The sequence below is a fragment of the Leopardus geoffroyi genome, chromosome B3, assembly GCF_018350155.1.
Source record: "Leopardus geoffroyi isolate Oge1 chromosome B3, O.geoffroyi_Oge1_pat1.0, whole genome shotgun sequence".
Taxonomy (NCBI): Eukaryota; Metazoa; Chordata; class Mammalia; order Carnivora; family Felidae; genus Leopardus; species Leopardus geoffroyi.
Window position 1 is genome coordinate 38,302,558 of NC_059337.1, and position 18,948 is coordinate 38,321,505.

The 18,948-nt window shown below is 52.8% G+C and overlaps 1 protein-coding gene across 5 annotated transcripts in view; it reads right to left on the reverse strand.

The window, feature by feature from the left end:
- Nucleotides 1-18,948, reverse strand: part of SMAD3 (SMAD family member 3) — a 118,712-nt gene that overhangs the window by 14,372 nt on the left and 85,392 nt on the right. For 4 of the 5 annotated variants that reach the window (XR_006704602.1, XM_045449338.1, XM_045449339.1 and 1 more), the window contains exons 2-5: nt 12,079-12,272; nt 11,771-11,902; nt 10,348-10,422; nt 7,524-7,574 (exon numbers count right to left, since the gene is read on the reverse strand). Coding sequence is in view for 4 of the 5 variants with exons in the window: in XM_045449338.1 (XP_045305294.1) it covers nt 7,524-7,574; nt 10,348-10,422; nt 11,771-11,902; nt 12,079-12,272 (452 nt within the window). In the remaining variant the exon portion in view is untranslated. Of the gene's footprint in view, nt 1-7,523; nt 7,575-10,347; nt 10,423-11,367; nt 11,492-11,770; nt 11,903-12,078; nt 12,273-18,948 lie in introns of those variants that run through there. The other variant, XM_045449341.1, reaches the window with a different exon arrangement.

Genomic DNA, 18,948 nt, shown 5'->3' on the forward strand with positions numbered 1-18,948 from the left:
CACATGAGGCGCCGGGCCCACGTCAAGCGCTCGATAAATGGTGCTGCCAATATCGAACTGATCGTGTACGTGAACCTGAGAACACCCTGCTCCTGTGCCGACCTCCACTGCAGGGAAGGCAAAGTGTCCTCGCCCCTTTCCTCTCTTCCCAGGATAGAGGGAAGGAAGCAAGGAAGGCAGGGGATCTGAGCTACTTTTAACGGGGAACGGAGGAGTGACTGCAGCAAGAGCGACCATGGCCTGTGGCCTGTGCCCCCGAGGATGGGTTGAGCCACAGCGGTCACATCCGGCTCTGGCTGCGCTCGATGCTTCGACATTCCACTGAGATAAGCTATATTCTAAACAATGTGGTCACTAAAATGTGAGCTATGTTGCTTTGGAAACCTAAAAAAAAAAAAAAAAAAAAAAAAAATGCCTAGGAAATCCAAGTGCAATCCAAGCACTCCAAGGGGTTGGGTCCTGTGACAAGGCCAAGAGGTACTGAGGAAGGGCTGCTGACCACCACTGCCCGGGGGCAGGTTCGGCTGACCTCGCTGTGCCAACCTCCCCGGTCTGGACAGTGCCTTCAGCTTTACTGGAAGACGTCTGGTGCAGACACTCTAGGTCACTGTGCGTCTGGCATGGGTCAGCCGAAAGAGGCAGCTGTGGCTGGTCTGGGCTGGCCCTGGCTTCCCCAGCGAAGTACAGAAGAGACCTCACCCCAAATTATAAAGCCTTGTCTAGCACCCTCTGGCTTAGTCCAGACGGAAGAGAGCGAGCTTGGCTCCCAGGAACACTGGCACAGCCTACCCATCAAAAGAAGAAAAGCCACAGGCCACCCACTGGGTAACGTGGTGCCAGGACCACTGTGGAGAAATGTGGGCTTTGAGGCATCTCGGAATCAGAGAGGGGGTTGGGGGTCCTCACCCAAGAGGGCCCCCCAAGCAGATCTGAGCCCTTATCCAAACATCCCTGTAGCTTGCAGAAACACACTGGACAGTGTGGTGGAAAACACTGGACTCAGAAGCCTGACACATAATTAAGAAGATGCTAGTTTAGTGGGGGAGCAGTGCAGTCAGGCCAAGGCAAAGTCTGAAGGGTGCCATTTTACAGAGTGCTGTTCGGCCGAGCTGGCCTATGTTCAGGAGCAGGACTGACCTGGAGCAGCACCCCGGCTAGGCATTTACTCTTCTCTGCAGACAACAAAAATCTAGCTCTGCCTTTCACCTCTGTCCCTCCTGTCACCTCTCAGCTGCTTCCTCAAGGCACTTCTGCAAGAAGAGCTACAGACCAAAATGTATGGTCACCACTTCTGGGTTCTGCCTTGAGTGGCAAACTCTTTTTAAACATATGCCCTCTTTCCCCCCCCCCCCCCCCCCACCAAATGACTTAGCCACACCATGATTAAGTACAAGAGAAATAAAAAGGACCCTGGAAAAGATAACATTATAATCGGGACCCAGAGAGCACTAAACTTGGCTCTGAGCTTCCTAGCAGACAAGGCAAAAAGGGAGAATATGCTGTATGGCTCTGGTTATGCACAGACAATGCTTACCAGTTCTGCAGGGGAATCAAAGCTTCTCCTGGCACTAAATCTTGAACAAAAATCTGCCAGGTGGCAACCTCTCCTCCCACATCCATCAAGCCAGCCAGCCTTAATTTGAAGAGTTTTCCAACAGATGCAGAAGCAATTTTGCATAAGGCTGCTTCTTGAAAAGGACTCGAAGATATTGCCACTCAAAGACTCCTCTGGGAGGATGACTCCAAGGGATAAAGGGATTTGCCTCCACGACAGTGGTTTCGTTTCTCCAGGCCCAAGACTCAGCACACCCGGAGTGGCAGACAACAATGTCCAAGGCCTTCCCTTCAAATAGCCCTGCTCCCAGCCAGACTGAGTCTATGCTGATCACTCTTCCTGCAGCAGAGGTGTTGGAAACCTCCTGCTCCTGGCATTCTCAGCCCCCTGCCCCCACCAGTGTGGGATCGGCCAGACTTCTCGAGTGGCATGGGGTACTTAATTCACGACTGGCCCCTTGCCAGACTAACGGCACTGACTGGCTTCGGTTTTAAGCCCTATTCCAAGCTGGCATGGGCTTTCTGTTTTGTTTAAGGAAAAGAAAACAGAATAAAACCCAGAAGGCAAGACTTGGATTAAAGGATGCCTATTAAAAACATGTGCGAGAGATCCAAATCCGGTAAAGGAAAAGGAGGAGGGGGGACAGATGAGGGGGGCAGGAATTACCTTTCTACTATGAAAAGCAGGGAGCAGGCAAAGGCCGGGGCGCCGAAGCCACAAGGCTAAAGGTCAAAACGTGAATGCACTGCCTTCGTCTGGGCCCTCACCTGTGGAAGGAGCCTGAGCTCCTATCCCAGAGATGCCACACTCCCATCCCCAGTCCTCACTGTTCCCTCTGCCTGGGCTGCCTGATCCTCACCAGCCCAGGCTCAACCTTTCAGCCCCAGCTTACGTGGCCGTGAAGACTTCACTTGCCCCTCTGTACACGGTCGGCCCTTATTAGTTGGGGTTTCTGAGGGTTAGTTCCTGTGGGCCCAAGATGGCTGGGTCCTGGCACCCGGGACCCCAATTTCAACCTAGCTCATTAAGGAGGAGAACGACAAAACGAGGTATGCACAGCACAGAAAGAAGCCACCGCTCTTTCAGCCTTGGATCAGTTCACTGCAGCCAAGAGCAGTGGCAAAGTCTAAGGGTCACATCTTCTGGCTGGAAGCTGACTTCCTGCCATTAGGATGCTGTGATTTCTTAAATAAAATTTTTTAGGGACACCTGGGTGGCTCAGTTGGTTCAGCATCCAACTTCAGTTCAAGTCATGACCTTGAGGTTTGTGGGTTCAAGCCCCACGTCAGGCTCTGTGCCGACAGCTCAGAGCCTGAAGCCTGCTTCAGATTCTGTCTCTCTCTGTATCCCCACTCATGCTCTAGCTCTCTCTCTAAAATAAACATTAAAAATTTTGTTTTAAAAAATCTTTTTCAATGTTTATTTTCCCCAGGTGCCCCAGGAGGCTGAGGCGTCTCCCCACTGCCCCCACCACCCTGCCCCTCGCTCCTAGCAGGAGAGGAAGACACCTTCTACAAGAGGCACTCTGGAAACCATCACCTCCTCAATCTCCAGTCCAGCCACTGCCCCAGGGCACTGCCTGGTACCTCTTTCCTCTTGGTCAAGGCCCCTCCCCAAATGTTCACTTTAAAGCAAGAACGACTTACCCTCAGGGTCCAGCTCATTATCTTTTTCCTCTTTATGCTTCCCTCCTCCTTCCCCTCCATTTGGCCCAATCCTGGACTTAAATGCTTAGGAAATCCCAGGTGACTCATCTAGCATGATGTGTAGTGACAGGAACATCACCTGCTCACGTCCCTTCCCTGCAAGCCAGAGCCGCTGGGTCTCCCCAGAGCCTGCCTCTGACGAGAAGCTGAGCTGGCTAGCAGTCAGTCACTCCTCTGGGCCCCTCCCTGTAAGGCCAGCAGCGGTCTCACAGCGGAGGGAGGCACAATCTCTTGCCTGGGTGTGGGGAGGGAAAAAGAACGAGCCAGATGTCCTCTGCTCTCTTCCTGCGTAATTTCTTTGCAGCAAATAATCAGATGTCCTGAGATGTCCCCCATCCTCCTCTGTGGTCATCTCGCCTTTTATTTTCCCCGCACCCACCTCTGACCAACTTCGGCCCCCCCCACATACTCCTCTTAACTCTGTGTGTCACTTCAAGGCCTCTCCTTACGGCCTGCCCGCTGGCCTCCTGGCTGGGCCCAGCCCTCCAACGTGAACCTCAGCCTCTTCCCCTCCCTCCTCCCTCCTGGGGGGGTCCCCCTCAACCCCTCTCTGGCCTTCTTTCCTTCTTGAGTTGGCTTTCCCTCTCCTGGTGCATCCACTGCCAGGACTTCAGCTGAACCTTTGCCAGTGTTTCCAGGGGGCCATCCTACAGAGATGGCCGACAGGTCAGAAGAGCAGAGTTCTGACAGCGGTTGGATCCGTGGGCAAAATGTTCAACCCAACAGGCCTCCTTTCTGCAGGACTGCTCAGAGGCCTTACCATGTGGGCGCCCCGGAGGCCCCAGGGGTCTACAGCGCAGGCTTTCCAAACTCCTGTGATGACAAACCCTGCCTCTCCAACTCTGCTTTGCAAAGGGCTCTCACACAGGCTAATGGCTTCCAAATCTGCACGTCTGGCCCCGACCTCTCTCCTGACTGCCCAGCTGCCTCCTGGACACAGTTAAGCATAGGCAAACTCACTGTCCTCTTCCAGCCCAAGCCCATCCCATCTCCTAGGTATCCGGTCTCTTGCCAGTTAAAGCTAGTTGATAAGCACCTGCTCATTCAGGCCCATGGCTCCCTCTCAACGCCCCTCCCAGCCCCACCACCATTTCTCCCAAGGGTTCATGGCAGCCTCCTTTGGTTTAACAGCTTCCTAAGGGGTGGCTTTTTTATTTTGTTTTGTTTTTAGTTTTGGGTTTTTTTTTTTTTCCTTTGGACACCAGCCATTTCCCTTAGACTTTAAATTCCATACAGTGGCCAGGTTAATCTTTTTGAAACAGTCATCAGATAACCAACCACTCTTCCCCCAAAGCCTTCATTCTGTAGGCAAGAAGGGAATCAATAAGTGTGGCATTCAGGGCTCTTTTCTCAGTGCCCCCAGGAGTCTTCTCAGCCTCATCTGCCCCCCTCATCCCAACCAACCACAACACCAGCCATCCTCTGAGCTCTCCCTGTCCTTTCATGCCCTTCCCTCTATCTGCAATGTCCTTCCCTCCTTCTCATCCTCACAGTATCCCACCGGTCCTTCCAGGTCCCACTCACACACAACCGCAACTCTAAAGTCCTACCCCTTCCAGCACTTTCCTCGTTGGCCTATACACAGTTCCTCTCCTGTGCCTGCTCTCTTGGCACCTGGCACACTGCATCTCAGGTGGACGTAGACCCTTCCAGCCACTCCATCAGACCGTGTGTGCCCACGTGTCCTCCCCAGCTCCAGACCCCCAGCATCGGTACTTGCTAGGAACTCAGAAAAGCTGCTTGCATGAATTAATTACACAGCGGATGCTGGCAAGCCTGGAGGCATGTCCCCACTGGAATGCCATCAATGCCTCCTTTGAACCCTCAGTCTGCACCTACTTGTTTTAGAATTACACTGATGCCTGCCTTATTTATCCCCACAAGGCCATAAGCATCTTGATGGCAGGACCCATGATTCCTCTTCAAATCCCCCCACCTGGACTGGTACTCAGATGACCGGTAGGAAGTGCCTGGGGAATCAATGAGGAAGAAAGAGACAGGCAGGCAGGGCTCCTACTTGGGGGTCCTCAACCTGACAAGTGCCCTCAACTACAAGTTAACAAGTACCCTTCCGAAGCTTCATTCTTCTGAGCAGGACATGGTGATAGGGGAGCGGGTCCTGCCACAGATGAGCGCACATGCTCTGGGGCCCGAAGGTCTGAGTTCAAAGCCTCTCCGTCTACTAACTGTGAGACTCGGCATGAGTTAGGTAACCAGTCTGTTTCTTGGCTTCCTAGTCGGGAAAGCGAAAAATTCCAACGCTGCTACCTTACACACTTGTTATGAAGACTGAGTTCACAGGCAGGAAACACTCTACACAATACTCAGTAAATAGTAAGTTCTCAAGAAATGTTTGCCATCATCATCACCATCATCTGTCTCCTTCCAGCTAGGATGCCAGGAGCCTGTAAGATTTTGGGGGCCAGGATGAAGCCAGCAGTTTTGAATGGGTGGAGGTGGGGGTGAGAGGCAGGTACCAGGGGCCTGGGCAAGCAGAGGAGAAACACTGGTGTCTCAGCATGAGTCCTAACCCTGACTCGTCAGCTGACTTGTTGCCCCACTCAGGTGCTCCCAGCAGACCGGCACCCACTCTCTGCCCGCCAGGCTTGAGGGCTGTTCCTTCCTTTGGAAGAAATGACCTAAGAATCCTCAACCCTCAGACAAGGGGCCTGAGGAAGGGGACACAGCAGGGAGGAAGAATTGGGTCAATGGGACACCTTTGCCTCAAGTCCAAGATCAAAAACCATCCTGTCATCCTGGTTCACACAATCTAGAAAGGAATTCATAGCAAGCTACCACTTGGGCCAACTTTCGTTCTGAACCATGGAGTCAGGCAGTGTGGCTTCAAAGGCAAAGGCCTGCCCCAGAGTCTGTCGACTGATGGTGCTGCCTTGGCCACGGTTGGGAAAACAGCTCAAAAATTAAATCTAAACCAGCCAGCCTCAAAAGCTGGAAACCCAGAGTCAAGTTCACAGTCCTGGCCTTTAATTTTTCAAGTGTTAACACAGCTTCTAGCCTTCAGAGTTTGTTTTTAATAACTCAATTGGTCCTCTCACATCAGGAATTTGACCTTCCCTCTGCACAGCCCAAGACTCACAGTGATATTATCTTACAAAGATGTTAAAACAGATTCTCCCGAAGTCACATCTCACACTGCCCACTTGTCAGCCTGTATTAAAGGGTTTTCAGGCATCTCCCAACGTTCCAAATGATTTTCTTCATCTGATGCTATCAGTCAAGGACTGGAAGCAACTGGGAACAAAAGCCAGGCCAACCCCCTCTGATTCGCCAAGCTTGGATATTAACGCTTTCTCTTCCTGAGCCACAAATTGAACCCCAGCAGTAAAGGCCAAAACAAAATCAAACTCACATTTTTCTAAGACTACCAGACCAGCACATAAAAAATTCCCTTCAATAAAAATGAAATGGATATTTCAATTGTTCGCAGCACTTCAGCGGGCCCCACGCTGGAGCCCAAGCGCGTTCCTGGAGTAGAGAAGCGAATCTCAGAACAACCCGCCCAGAAATCCAACAACTGAGGGATGGTCATGGAAATGATGGGCCAGCTGCTCTAAAACATCGTGAGACAATGCGAGATGATAAAGGAGGCATCTAAATATGGAAATGCACTTACAAAACAACAAGGAGAAGAATGAGAAACACGGATGGACACTGTAGTCTCCATTGGCAAGGCACAAATATATATGCCTGATCCACAAACATCAGGAGGACTGTGACAAAAGAACACCCGTGTGCGTGGGTGGGGAATAATGGGCAATTTTGCTTCCCCCCCCCCCAATTCCCTTGTATCTTGCTGTTTTAAATTAAAAGTACATGATGATTAGATGAAATACTCAGATAAAATCCAGAGAAGTGTATCGTGCAACAAACCGGCAGAAGTCAGGGCTGGAGTCTGCACTGCTCGCCCGTGGCTTTGTGTCAAACCACACACATATGCTTGGCTGACCACAGAGTCTCATCTCCTGAGCACAAGGTTTGGGGGATTTTCATTCACTCACGTCTGACTGCCACCCAGGGGACATACAAACCCGGTACATTGCTTTTCCTGCCACCACTCTTCTCGGGTTTCCCCATTCTGTGGGTGACCCCAGAATCGCTGTAACCAGAAACCTGATGGGCTGGGCTGAGCTGATGGTGAGGGGTGGGGAGAGCCTCACCTTCAGGGCCTCATCCCCCCACCAGCCACCAGCCAGGGCTGCAGCTAGAGGGGGTTACAATCCTACGGATGAAGAGATACTTACCCAAATTGTTGTGCGCTGGGGACATCGGATTCGGGGATAGGTTTGGAGAACCTGTGAGGTGAGACAGAGTCGTGAGAACGAACAGAACATTCTTGGCTTAGAGCACCAAATTACTGAACACATGCATCAAGATGGGGCAGCTCAACACAGCAGGCAGAAAACCCTGGGCTGAGCCTCCAAAGCCCAGGAGGAGGTCTGATCCCATGTCCCTGCCCTGCTTTCTCTCCCTGGGCCCCAGTCTTCACCTGTGGAACAAAGAGATGAGCGGCTAACCTCAGAGGTCTCTCCCACAACTTGATGGTGTGAGGATCCGGACCAGACCCACAGCACAGGGCACAGAGCTCCCTGGAAGCTATGGCCCCAGGAAAACGAGGCGGACAGAGAAGGCCCAGGCGACGAAGGCCTCCCCTCCCACACAGGTAGGGCCACAGCTCCCCAGAAGGCCCCTTCAAATACCAATCTAGCCCTTTCCCCAGGTCTCAGGAAACTCACCCAGCTGCCTCAGAAACCCTACAACTCTGCAACTAGACTGACGTTTGAGGCAATACATGAGGCTGCTCATGGGGATGTGTCCAAACCTACCCAATTCTTCCTGCCCGGCTACCTTCTCTCCAGCCCTCCCTCTCAGGAGAAAAAGAAAACCACATGGCATCTGCTTTCAAAAGAAAAAAAAAAAAAACAAACAGTGCCGTTCCACAGAGCAAGTTGGCTCATCCCTTTGTCCCTGGACCCAAGAGGGCTGCAGCTATTTCTGTAGTAACAGCCCTGCAGGATGGGCGCATATGTGCCTTGTTTATGAGGGTCTGTTCCTGCTCCCCAACTCAGCTGTAACCTCCTTGAGGGTGAGGGATGAGCCACAGGCTTCTCTTCCTCCCCCAGAACCCAGCACATCAGGGGATGTGGAAGAGTCGTGGAAGACAGCTTCCAACCTGGCCACAGAGTCCAGGCGTGTCACCAGCGTATCAGCGATGGGATTTCAGCAAAGTGGTCTAACCTCCTCGAGCCTTGATTTTTATTTCCCTTCAGGTGTAAAATGGGGATAATGCCATCTATTGTGTGATTTGTAGAAATGAAGCGTGATCGTGCATAGACAAATGGCTGCACCATGACTGGTACACAGCAGGCACTCAATAAATGCTGGTTTCCTGTTTTGTGGCAGCCCAAATCGAGAAGGCCCAGGAAGGCTGTGGGACCATCTCACTGGTCTGGAAGGGCACGCATGTGTGTTAGGGGAGACCCAGGGCCGGACAAGGGGATCCTCGGACCCCAACTGAGACACTATCACATCTCAGCTGGCAGAGAAGCAGCTGGACTTGTTTCCAAATGGACAACTTTGAGTGAAAAGCCGAGGCGCAGAAGAAGACACCCCCCCCCCCCAAGAGACTGGGGGTCCACAGAGCCCAACGTCTACTTTTGACACATCACGGACGTCCACGGCAGGGCCCTGCAGGTACACTGACGGGAGGAGAGGAAGAAAGAAGAGATGACAGAGAGGGTGGGACAGAAAGGAAGGCAGGGAGGGGGGAAGAGGCGCGCGCTGAGGATGGTGGAAGGGTGGCTGGCTGCTCGTTCTGTACTCGGACCCTGTCCTTTGGCCCTGCTTTGACAGTGCTAATCATTCTACACACAGAAAGAAGAGCAGGGAGGGAAGAGAAAAGGAGTTAGAAGCAATGCAGCATCTGGAAAGACGCTGCTTAGCTGGCCTGCTTCCCGTGCCACATCCCAGAGCTGCAGGCTTGCAGCCGTCGCTTGGCATGGACTGCAGGAAGGCCTGTGACACACCGCAGCCCAGGGCGCGCCGTCAGCCACTCCCGGGGGTGTGTGCCACACCCCAAAGCGCCACGACGCCCACGCCGGGTATCAAGCAGCCACGCTTACAACGAACATGCAAGTCTCCCTCGTGTGCCTCTTTCAGGACCCGCACACTCTCTTTTGGGCCGTGTGCAAGGGCGGGCGGGCTCCGTGTGGACGAGGCATGCCCGCGATCTTTGGGATGGACCATCTGCTCGGCCCCCTCCTCCTCCTCACCCAACCACGCACAGCGCCGCGCACATTCTATGTGGCAGCTGGGGTTCCATTCAAGGAGCCACCGGTTTGGAGCCAATTTGGTCCCGTAACAAATGACGCGGGAACATCTGGAGACGTGGCTGGAGACAACTGGGCTGGGTCCCTCGCGGCGGGAATACATAGATGACGTTTGGTCACTACACAAAAATAGACGTTTCGGGGGCCTCCACTGGCAGAGACCCTGCCCGCCTCCATTCAGCCTTTCCTCCTAAGCTGTGTCAGGTGATCAAGCCCACCCATCACCCCACTGCCAAGCTCTCACCAAGGTGGAGATTCTGCTTAAAGCCTGCAGTGGCTCTTGGCCACAGTGAAACCTTGAGGGACACTCCTCCTGTCTCTCGCCACTCCCCAGCCACACAGAGCTCTCACTGTCACCAGAACGCACCAGGCTATCTGGCCCATGCCCATGACCCTACCTAGCATATCCTCTCTGCCTGACGGCCTGGTCAACACCTACCCATCCCCAAGACTTGACTCAAGAAAAACCTACCCTGTGAGGTACCGTTCTGCTCCCAACACCTCCTCCCCAGGCTGGGGTAGGTGGCCCTCCCCTGTGCCCACTGCCACATGGCATCCTCCATCAAGGCATATATGAGACGGCACAGTGACTGCTGGTCGTCGTCCTCACAAACTGAGCAGCTCAGGCTCCTCTCTCCCCAGTGCCTGGGACGGCATCTGGCACCTAGTTGTTGCTTCATAAATGCCGGGCAGAGGGACAGGGGGAGGGCAGGCACTCAGCGAGGATCAAGACTCTGACCTGCATCCATGCTGTGGTTCATCTGGTGGTCACTGGTCTCTCCATCTTCACTCAGGTAGCCAGGGGGTGGGGTTTCTGGGAATCAGAAGGAAGGTGGTTCATTACGGGGCCTGCACGGTTCAGCTCGGAGACACCTGCTGCAAACCCGTCACACGTCCACACCACTCTGCCAGCAGCAGGTGCTGGAGGCGCTGCGGGCCTCTGAGCAAGGGCACCAGCTCCTCAATCCAGCTGGCCTCATGCCCTTCGACCCCCGTCTCCTCAGCTGGATTGTGACCACCTTTGTTCATGCCATCCTGAAGCCTAAGACCGAAACACCTGTTCCTAGAGCTGCTGCCAGGCTAACTTCTACCCACCCTAGAAGGTCAAGTGTAAGCCCGCCCCTCCAGGGAGGCTGGGGACTTGCCTGAGCCTCACCCACCTCTGTCCTCTGAAGGGCAATTGCCTCACGCTGCCCTTTGGCTCTGCTAATCTACTCCTGCACAGGTACCCTGTTCATTGTCACTCCTCTATTGGACATCTTGGCTTCCCCAGTGGGCTTCAAGTTCAATGGCAGCAGCAACCATGATCTGTTTCTCTGAATGACCCCAGACGGTGACTTAGCTCTCTAACGTTTGCGCAGTGAACACGGTGACCTACCCCTAGGGGCCAGCGCCCCCTGTGAAGGACCTGGAAGAGGCTGGGCCTGTAAAGGGGTCTCTCCGTAGGCTCTGCCCCATGCACAGGCCTACAGTCAACCTCAGCACAGTGAACTCACTCAGGGTGAGAGGCTTGTCCAAGTCAGAGCGCTCTGAAAGGCAGGCAGGATTCCTGCCGCTGTGACCAGCCCAAGCTCAGCCAAGCAGTTTTCCTGGACGCCCTGCGTGCTGGTGATTCACACATTATTTGCATGTAAATGAAGGGCTTCTAAAAACATCTGCACTCTGACAGCTGAGCCGGCTTCTCCCCGTGCAGTCAGTCAAAACTCCCGCTTGGGCCTCAGCCCCCACCCAGGCTGAAACCCCCACCAGGCTTACTTACTGAAGGGCCATTCTCCGCACCGGCTGCCCGGCCCTCGGCTCCCCCACTGCTCTGCAGGCCCCCAGCCCGTCGGGGATCCTGCCCAAACTCCAGCCCCGGCCGCGAGGGCGGTGAGAGAAACACAGCATTGCTATTTCCGCTTCCAAAATAAATGACGGCACCGAGGCCGGGCGGAAGGGTCACGCCGCCGCTCCTCCGTGCCAAGAAAAGCATCATTACTGAGCGGGGAGCCAAGGCCACGGGTCCTCTCCCAACGGGTGTGCGGTTCTGAGTCAGGGGCCCTCGGGCCAGCGCCGTGTGCGGAGGGGGGACAGGGCGGCCCAGGACAGCCAAGAGAGCTGCAGGGGGACTGGCGTGAGGACTGCCGGTGCCCCTGCGTGCCACTGCGCACCCCTGTGCCTACCTGGAATATTGCTCTGGGGCTCGATGCCCGCGGGGAAGTTAGTGTTCTCGGGGATGGAATGGCTGTAGTCGTCCAGCGGGGGGAACTCGGCCGGGATCTCTGTGTGTCGTGGCACCAGCACAGGAGGTAGAACTGTCCAGAAGAGCAGAGGCAGATCGGCGTCAAGGCCAGGGTGGCACCAAAGCCCTCCAAGTGCCACACCCTCCTCACCTCCCACCTGGACAGGGAAAGGGGAGAGGAGGCGGGGAGGGGATGGAGAGGACACGTAGGTCACTGCAGACCCAGGGAGAGGGTGAGGCGGTGCCTACCTGGGGTCTCTACCCTCTGATAGTGGTAGGGATTCACGCAGACCTCGTCCTTCTTCATGTTGAAGGCGAACTCGCATAGCTCCATGGCCCGCAGCTCATGGTGGCTGTGGAGGTCAGGCCATCGCCACAGGCGGCAGTAGATGACATGGGGGAGCCCCTTCCGATGGGACACCTGCAGTCGGCCATCCAGGGACCTGCCGGGATGGGGAAAGGTGAAAACCAACAGTGAAGTGGATTTGGTGTGCCTTCTCCCCAAGATCGAGATTGGTCTGCAGAGCCTCAGGGCTCTCTCCTCTGCCCTCATCTCTCTGAGCCTCATGGGCCAGACATCAGAGAGTCTCTGTCAGGGCTGGGAGCAATCCCAGGAGGGAAACACAGACGTCCACCAAGGAAGGCCAGAGGCCTCCCTGGCTTGGCAGGGGGCACCTTGACTACAGCAGGCCCCGGGATGAGTCCTCCAGCCCTCAACCCCCCATGTGAAGGGAATGGCACTTGCAAAGGCCCACGGGCCAGACCGAGGTGTGCAGATGGGGCCAGGGCTGAGCAAGATCACTGGGGCTCTTTAGGTCCACACGTGCATGAGCCACAGGGATGCTGTTAAGTGACCAAGTTAGGCCACGGCTAACCCCTCCCAACACTCACACAGCAAATCCCCCACATGTCAGAAAGCAAGAAGAGTCCCTCTCCCTTTTAGTTGGCATTTGTGATGAGGCAAGGAGGGAGAGAGAGAAATTAAAGGGAATTTTAAGTTGCAAGACTCTAAACTGCCAACTTCTCAGGAATCGTTTTCAGTTTGAGGGCCATTGGGAGGTGTCACCTGGGTGTCACCGTCCACAGTGCTCTCCTAGTTCAGAGCCCAGGCCTGAGCGGTGGTGCATACGCTCAGCAGGAACGGAGCCTGCAGCCCCACACCGGGCCCAGTCCTGCAACTGTCCCCAGCCTGGCCGGGCCAAACACCACTAACAACAGCACCCTGTCCCAGCTCAAACAAGGTCTTCTGTGGTGACGTGGCCTCAGAGCAGCTGTGACCTGGTGCCCCCACCTCTCAGGCCAGGCCAAAGTGTGGCCCCTGGACAAGTAGCACGGGTCCACAGAAGTTTGTTAAAAAGGAAGAATCTCAGAGGCTTCCCCAACCTGCTAAATCCAAATCTTCCTCTTTATAAAACCTCCAGGTGATCTGTATGACGAGAAAGGTGGATCAAGGTGACAGGACAGCACAGCTGGGAGCCCAGGAATGCGCTGTCAGACAAGGGTGAGGTGGGGAGGTAGAAGGCTCCTGAAGGTGACCTCTGGTAGCAGGCAGGCGAGGCAATCCCATTCATACCATCCTTTATCTAACAAATATTTTTATGAGCTCCTACTATTGTGTGGCGCTAGAGACACGGCGGTGAGGGATAAGAGGTCACCGTGAAACAGACCGCAGAGTGCTCCCTGCTCCTGTGGAGCTTCCAGTCCAATGGACAAGACCAGTATTAATCAAATAATCATACACAGCTACGATGACAAACTATGTGAGTGTTCTGAAGGAAAAGCACAGGGAACTACAAGAGTATGTGACCCTGGGGACCTTGCTTTGCTGAAGGGCAGGAGGGGGCATTTCTGAGGAGGTGATGGTTGGCCTGAAAGTCTAAAGGACAAGGAAGAACTAACTGGGCAAAGGGACATGGGAGGAGGGCATTCCAAGTAGGGGGATGAACATGTGCGAAGGCCCTGAAAAGGGTGGAAAATATGGTAAAGGGAGGGAACAGGAGAAGGATAAGGGCCAGAGCGACTGGGGAGGACAGAGGGAGAGGACTGGGCATATGATGAGGCAGGGGAGCAGGCAGGCTAACTCTGCAGGGCCTTGGGAGCAATGACAAAAGGTTCTGCCTTTTTCCTAAAAGCCGTAGCAAGTCCCTGAGATGTTTAAGCTGAGTGTGTGTGCATGAAATCCTGGCAGCGTGGACAAGATTAGGGGCCATGGGGGTGGAGAGTGAGTGGGGGGAGATGGGTGCATGTGAATAAAGAGGTACACAACAGAGGACTACTCTCCCTACAAGAAGGCCCATGCTAGGACCCCACTGGTCAGTGGGTATGACTTTTCTTAATAGCTGGGGGTGGGGGGCAGTAGAGAATCATTTGCAAGCTCTCCCTCCCCCCGCTCCAGGGCCGAGGGCACCCATCTGCCTGAATAAACAATTTACGGGCACTCCGCGAGGGAAGGCCTAGCCAGATGCAACCAGAAGCACCAACCGAAGAGAAAGAAATAGGAATCCAATCAAACTCTCTAAGCCACTGGCCTGGGAACGGGGAAGGGACAAAGGTCAGCACAAGCCTTGGTCACAGGGACTGACGGGGAGCTGCTGACGAAGGGCATCTCAAAGGATGTAATTACCTCCCTCCCATGGGGCCCTGGACCAAGGAACCCCTCCAGCCAAAAACCGGTAATTACCAGGCAGAACAAGAGAGAACAGCCTGGACTCGCCCCCGAGGTAGAGAAGGAACACTACCGGATATGGAGTCATGTGGCCTGGGGTCAAGATGGGGTTCCCCTCTCCCAGCTGGGAGACAACACTGGGCAAGTCATGAGGTCTCTGGGACCCTCAGCTACTTCATCTGTAAAATGAAACATTCCCCCCACCCACTACCCACAGCTCAGTCTCCACTGGAGGTCAGTGAACATTATTATTCCACATTACAGCAGCCCTAGATAAATGGGGTGAGTTCGAGGGCTGGGGGGGGGGGGAGAGAAAGGGAGAGTGGGAAGTGATGAGTGGAGACCGAGTTATTCAGCTGCTCCCATTCTCTAGCAAAGCCAATTAGGTGCCCGTAGGTGAGGAAAGTGGCCACATTCACTCTTTGGTGTTTGACAAAAGCCCCAGCTAAGAGGAGCTGGACGTGGTAGCAGCCTCTTCAGGGGGAGGCCCTGGAGAAAGGCTCAGGTGGGCAGTGAGGGAGGACCGGGGCTATGGAGGGAGCCCCTCCCCTTCCCACCTGGTTGATCCAAGGGGGTGACCCTCTGGTTTTAAAAATAATAATACAGGGGAAGAGCAGGGGCAATGGAGGACAACACAAGAGAAAGGTCTCAGCTTTCATGCAGCTGACAGCCCGGGACAGTGAGCATAAGGCCAAGTTCCTGACAACTCTGTACCCCAGTTTGAGCCTTTAGGAAGGGGAGGTAGAGGGGACAGGATGCTCTGAGCACTCCTGATGAGGCAAGACCCTCACACACAGCCCTAACATCTGAAACCTCCAGAACCAGAACACCTCACTCGACAGAGACTGGAGTAGACCCAGGAACTCACACCTGCTCAGGTGCCTGCAAGGGGTGAAAGGGCGTGGAGTAGGTAGAAATGGGACCACCTTGTAAACGTGCAACTCTGACACAATACGGGTCACTAGGGCCAAGGTCTGGGTGTGGGGCGGGTTGTGATATGGTCTCTGTAGGTTTTTTTGCAGTTGAGGGATGGGAAGGAGCATCAAGGAGGACGACAGGTTTATTGCATCGGTAGGTCGAAAACTTCAGTTTGCCAATTCCACATCCGATCCTGTCTGCATTTCATGGGCTGTTTTCTCTTGAGGATAAAATGCTTGGCTGTCTCCCTGAAGAATTCTGGCATAGGAGGCTCCAGGCAAAGAAGAAGGAAGGGGGGGCGGAAAGAGGAAAGAGGGCAAAGGGGAGGGGCTACGGGGGTAGGCAGAAGAGGCTGGTAGAGGGAAGGAAGAGAGGAGAAAGGGAGGGGTGAGGAATGGATGGTCAGGGGGAGGGAGGGGAGGAGGGAGGGAGAGGGTAAGAAATGTCCTTCCATTAAATACAACAACCTGAAAGGATGCGTCTATCTCTGTTGTGCCCAAGATAACAAGAAGAGTGTAGACATGGAAACGTGGCCATATGGGAACAGACGTCAGAGTGGAGTGAGCTAAAACCAAGCACCTGTCAGAGGAAGCCAACTAAAGTGATTCCATTCGTGCCTCAGAACCTGGGAAAGACTCAGGAATTGGAGGCACCATACACTTCTCAAGAGGAGGATCCAACAGGAGGATGGGTTTAAAGTCTATGGAAAAGGCAGCCAGATCAGCTCTCCACCCTGAGCCCCTGCAAACAGGACCCCCCCCCCAATCCGGCGAGAGACAGATTTACTCTCTGCAGAAAATGAACCAGAGAGCAGGGCTCTGGATGGGGCCACCAGGGCACAGCTAGGGGTGAAGGTCAGACGAGGGCTGGAAACAGGATGTCGTGACTGATGTCTTGCTCACTCGGCACCCAGGACTGTGACGGGCAGGCCCGTGCCCCCGACCCCCACCTGTGGAGAAATTAAACAGCTCAGCCCTTAAGACATGCGATACTGATATTTGGGGAACGCTCAACAAAACAGCCCGGTTCCTGCCAGCTCACCATATATATAGGGGAGCTTACCTGCCAACACATAACAGAGCATTCAATCTGCTTTCTACCGCTTCACTCTTAAATATGAATGCACAGCCAGAACCCTCAGCCATTTAGAGAACACTTCTAACACAAGGCACAGAGACAGAAATAAGGGGGTGGGGGGGGGGTGAGGAGGAAGTCTCAGACAATACAGGGAGCAGAAAAACCTTCAAACAAAATGAAACAAAAACTACTCTCAGGAAGAGAAAATATTACAATCCTAAAACAGGAACATTTACAAACTATGAAAAAAACTTTTGGAAATAAAAATTAATGGGAGTTAAAAATTGAGGAAAGACTTCTTGAAGTTTTCAACTGTATACACGAACTATTTATCAATGAGTTTTTAAAAATCAAGGGAAGCCCAGTAACCAAGTCAGTGCGGTAATGGCAAACGACTGATAAACACGTCAGTGGAGCCTAACAGAGTCCAGAAATGGTTACGTATATATGGGCAGCTGATTTTCAACAAAGGTCCAAAGACCATTTAGTGGACAGAGGACCGTCTGTTTGACAAATGGTGCTGGAACAATGGGATGTCCATATGGGAGACAAATGAACTTCAACCTACAGCTTGCACCCTGTGCAAAAATTAATTGAAATGGGTCCTGAGATAAAGCCTGAAACCACAACTTTCAGGAGAATACACAAGGAATACATGAGGAATCTCTGTGACCTTGGGGTAGACACACATTGCTTAGATACCACATCAGAAGCACATCCCACTAAAAAAGAAAGTTGACAAGTTGGACTTCATCATAACGTAAGCTCCTGGTCTCTGAATGGCATTGTTTGGAGAATAAAAAACCCTAAGTTAGGGGAAAATATTTGCAAAGCCTACATCTGATAAAGGGCCTGTTTCCAGAATAAAGAACTCTGAAAATTCAATATTGAGAAAACAAACAAGGGTGCCTGGGTGGCTCAATGGGTTGAGCATCTGACTTCAGCTTGGGTCATGATCTCACAGTTTGTGAGTTCCAGTCCCGCGTCGGGCTCTGTGCTGACAGCTCAGAGCCTGGATCCTGCTTCAGATTCTGTGTCTCCCTCTCTACCCCTCCCCTGCTCATGCTATGTCTCTCTCTCTCTCAAAAATGAATAAATGTTAAAAAAAAAAATTCAGAAAAAGAAAAACAACCCAACTGTAAAAAACAAAACAAAAACCAAAAACCAAAAAACAACAGGTAAATGATTTGAACAGACCCTCCACAAAAAGGTATAAAGATGGTCAATGAGCACACGAAACGATACCCGACATCACCCGTCATTAGAGAAGGGCAAATTTAAACCATGGTGAAACACCACTTCGTAATTGTTCGAATGGCTACAATTAAAGACCATGCCACATGCTGGTGAAAGCACGGAGAGACTACAACTTCAGATGTTGTTGGGTGGGCATGTAAAATGGTGTAACCACTTTGGAAAACAGTTTGCAAGTGTCTTAAAAAGTCCAAAACATCCACCCATTCCACTAAGGGCTTCCCCAAAAGAAGTGAAAACATCTGTCCGTTGGACGACCTGTGTACAAATGTCCACAGCAGCTTCGCCAGCAATAGCCCCAAACTGAAAACTACCCAACATTTATCATCAACAGGTGAATGGATAAACTGGGACGTATCCACACAAAGCCACACCACCCACCACTTCATGAAAACGAACGGACTGTTGATACACGCAACAACGCGGATGAATTTAAAAACGCTCATGCCCAGTGAAAGAAGCCAGACGTGATTCTGTTGATGTCAAATTACAGAGTAACTTAAAGGAAAAATGCAAACTTCTCCAGAGTGACAGAAAGCAGACCAGTGGTTGCCTGGGGTTGGGGTGAAGGGATGGGAGTGGGGGCTTATTATGGGTTAAAGGCTATGTTGACTATCCCCATAGCAGTGCTGGTTTCACAGGTATACACAGATGTCAACATTTATCAAACTGTACACTTTAAGATACGTGCCGTTTGTTGTAGGTTACCCATTATTAAAAAAAAATAATAATAAAAGGCAAGAGCTTTGGGGCTTTGGACTTGGATAAACCTGGATTCAAAGACTGTGCTCGATAACCATATCAACTTAACCAAATTGCTTAAGGTCTTGGTCTTAATTTTTTTTATCATCTGAAATGTAAGCCCCTCCATTCAATTGCTGGAAAGACTAAGTGCTACTTGGTGCAGAAAGCCTTCAGCATGGAGTCAGAACACAGTAACCAGCAGCCATCTACGGTCATTATTGTTTCTAGTAAGGCAAAAGTAAGGTACACGGTAGGAAACTCAAAAACACCGCCCCCTCCCCTGCTCTGCCAAGTGGGTGCACAGCCTGGCTGTCCCCGGACAGGCTTCAGTTGGCCTGGTGCTTCTCATTTCCTCAAGGCTTCTGTGCTCTTTGACTCTCAGCACAGCCTGTGCACAGTGCTGTGCAGGTTATAAGGCAAGGCTCGTAGTGACTGTATATCAGTGTGTCTGAGATGTAAGG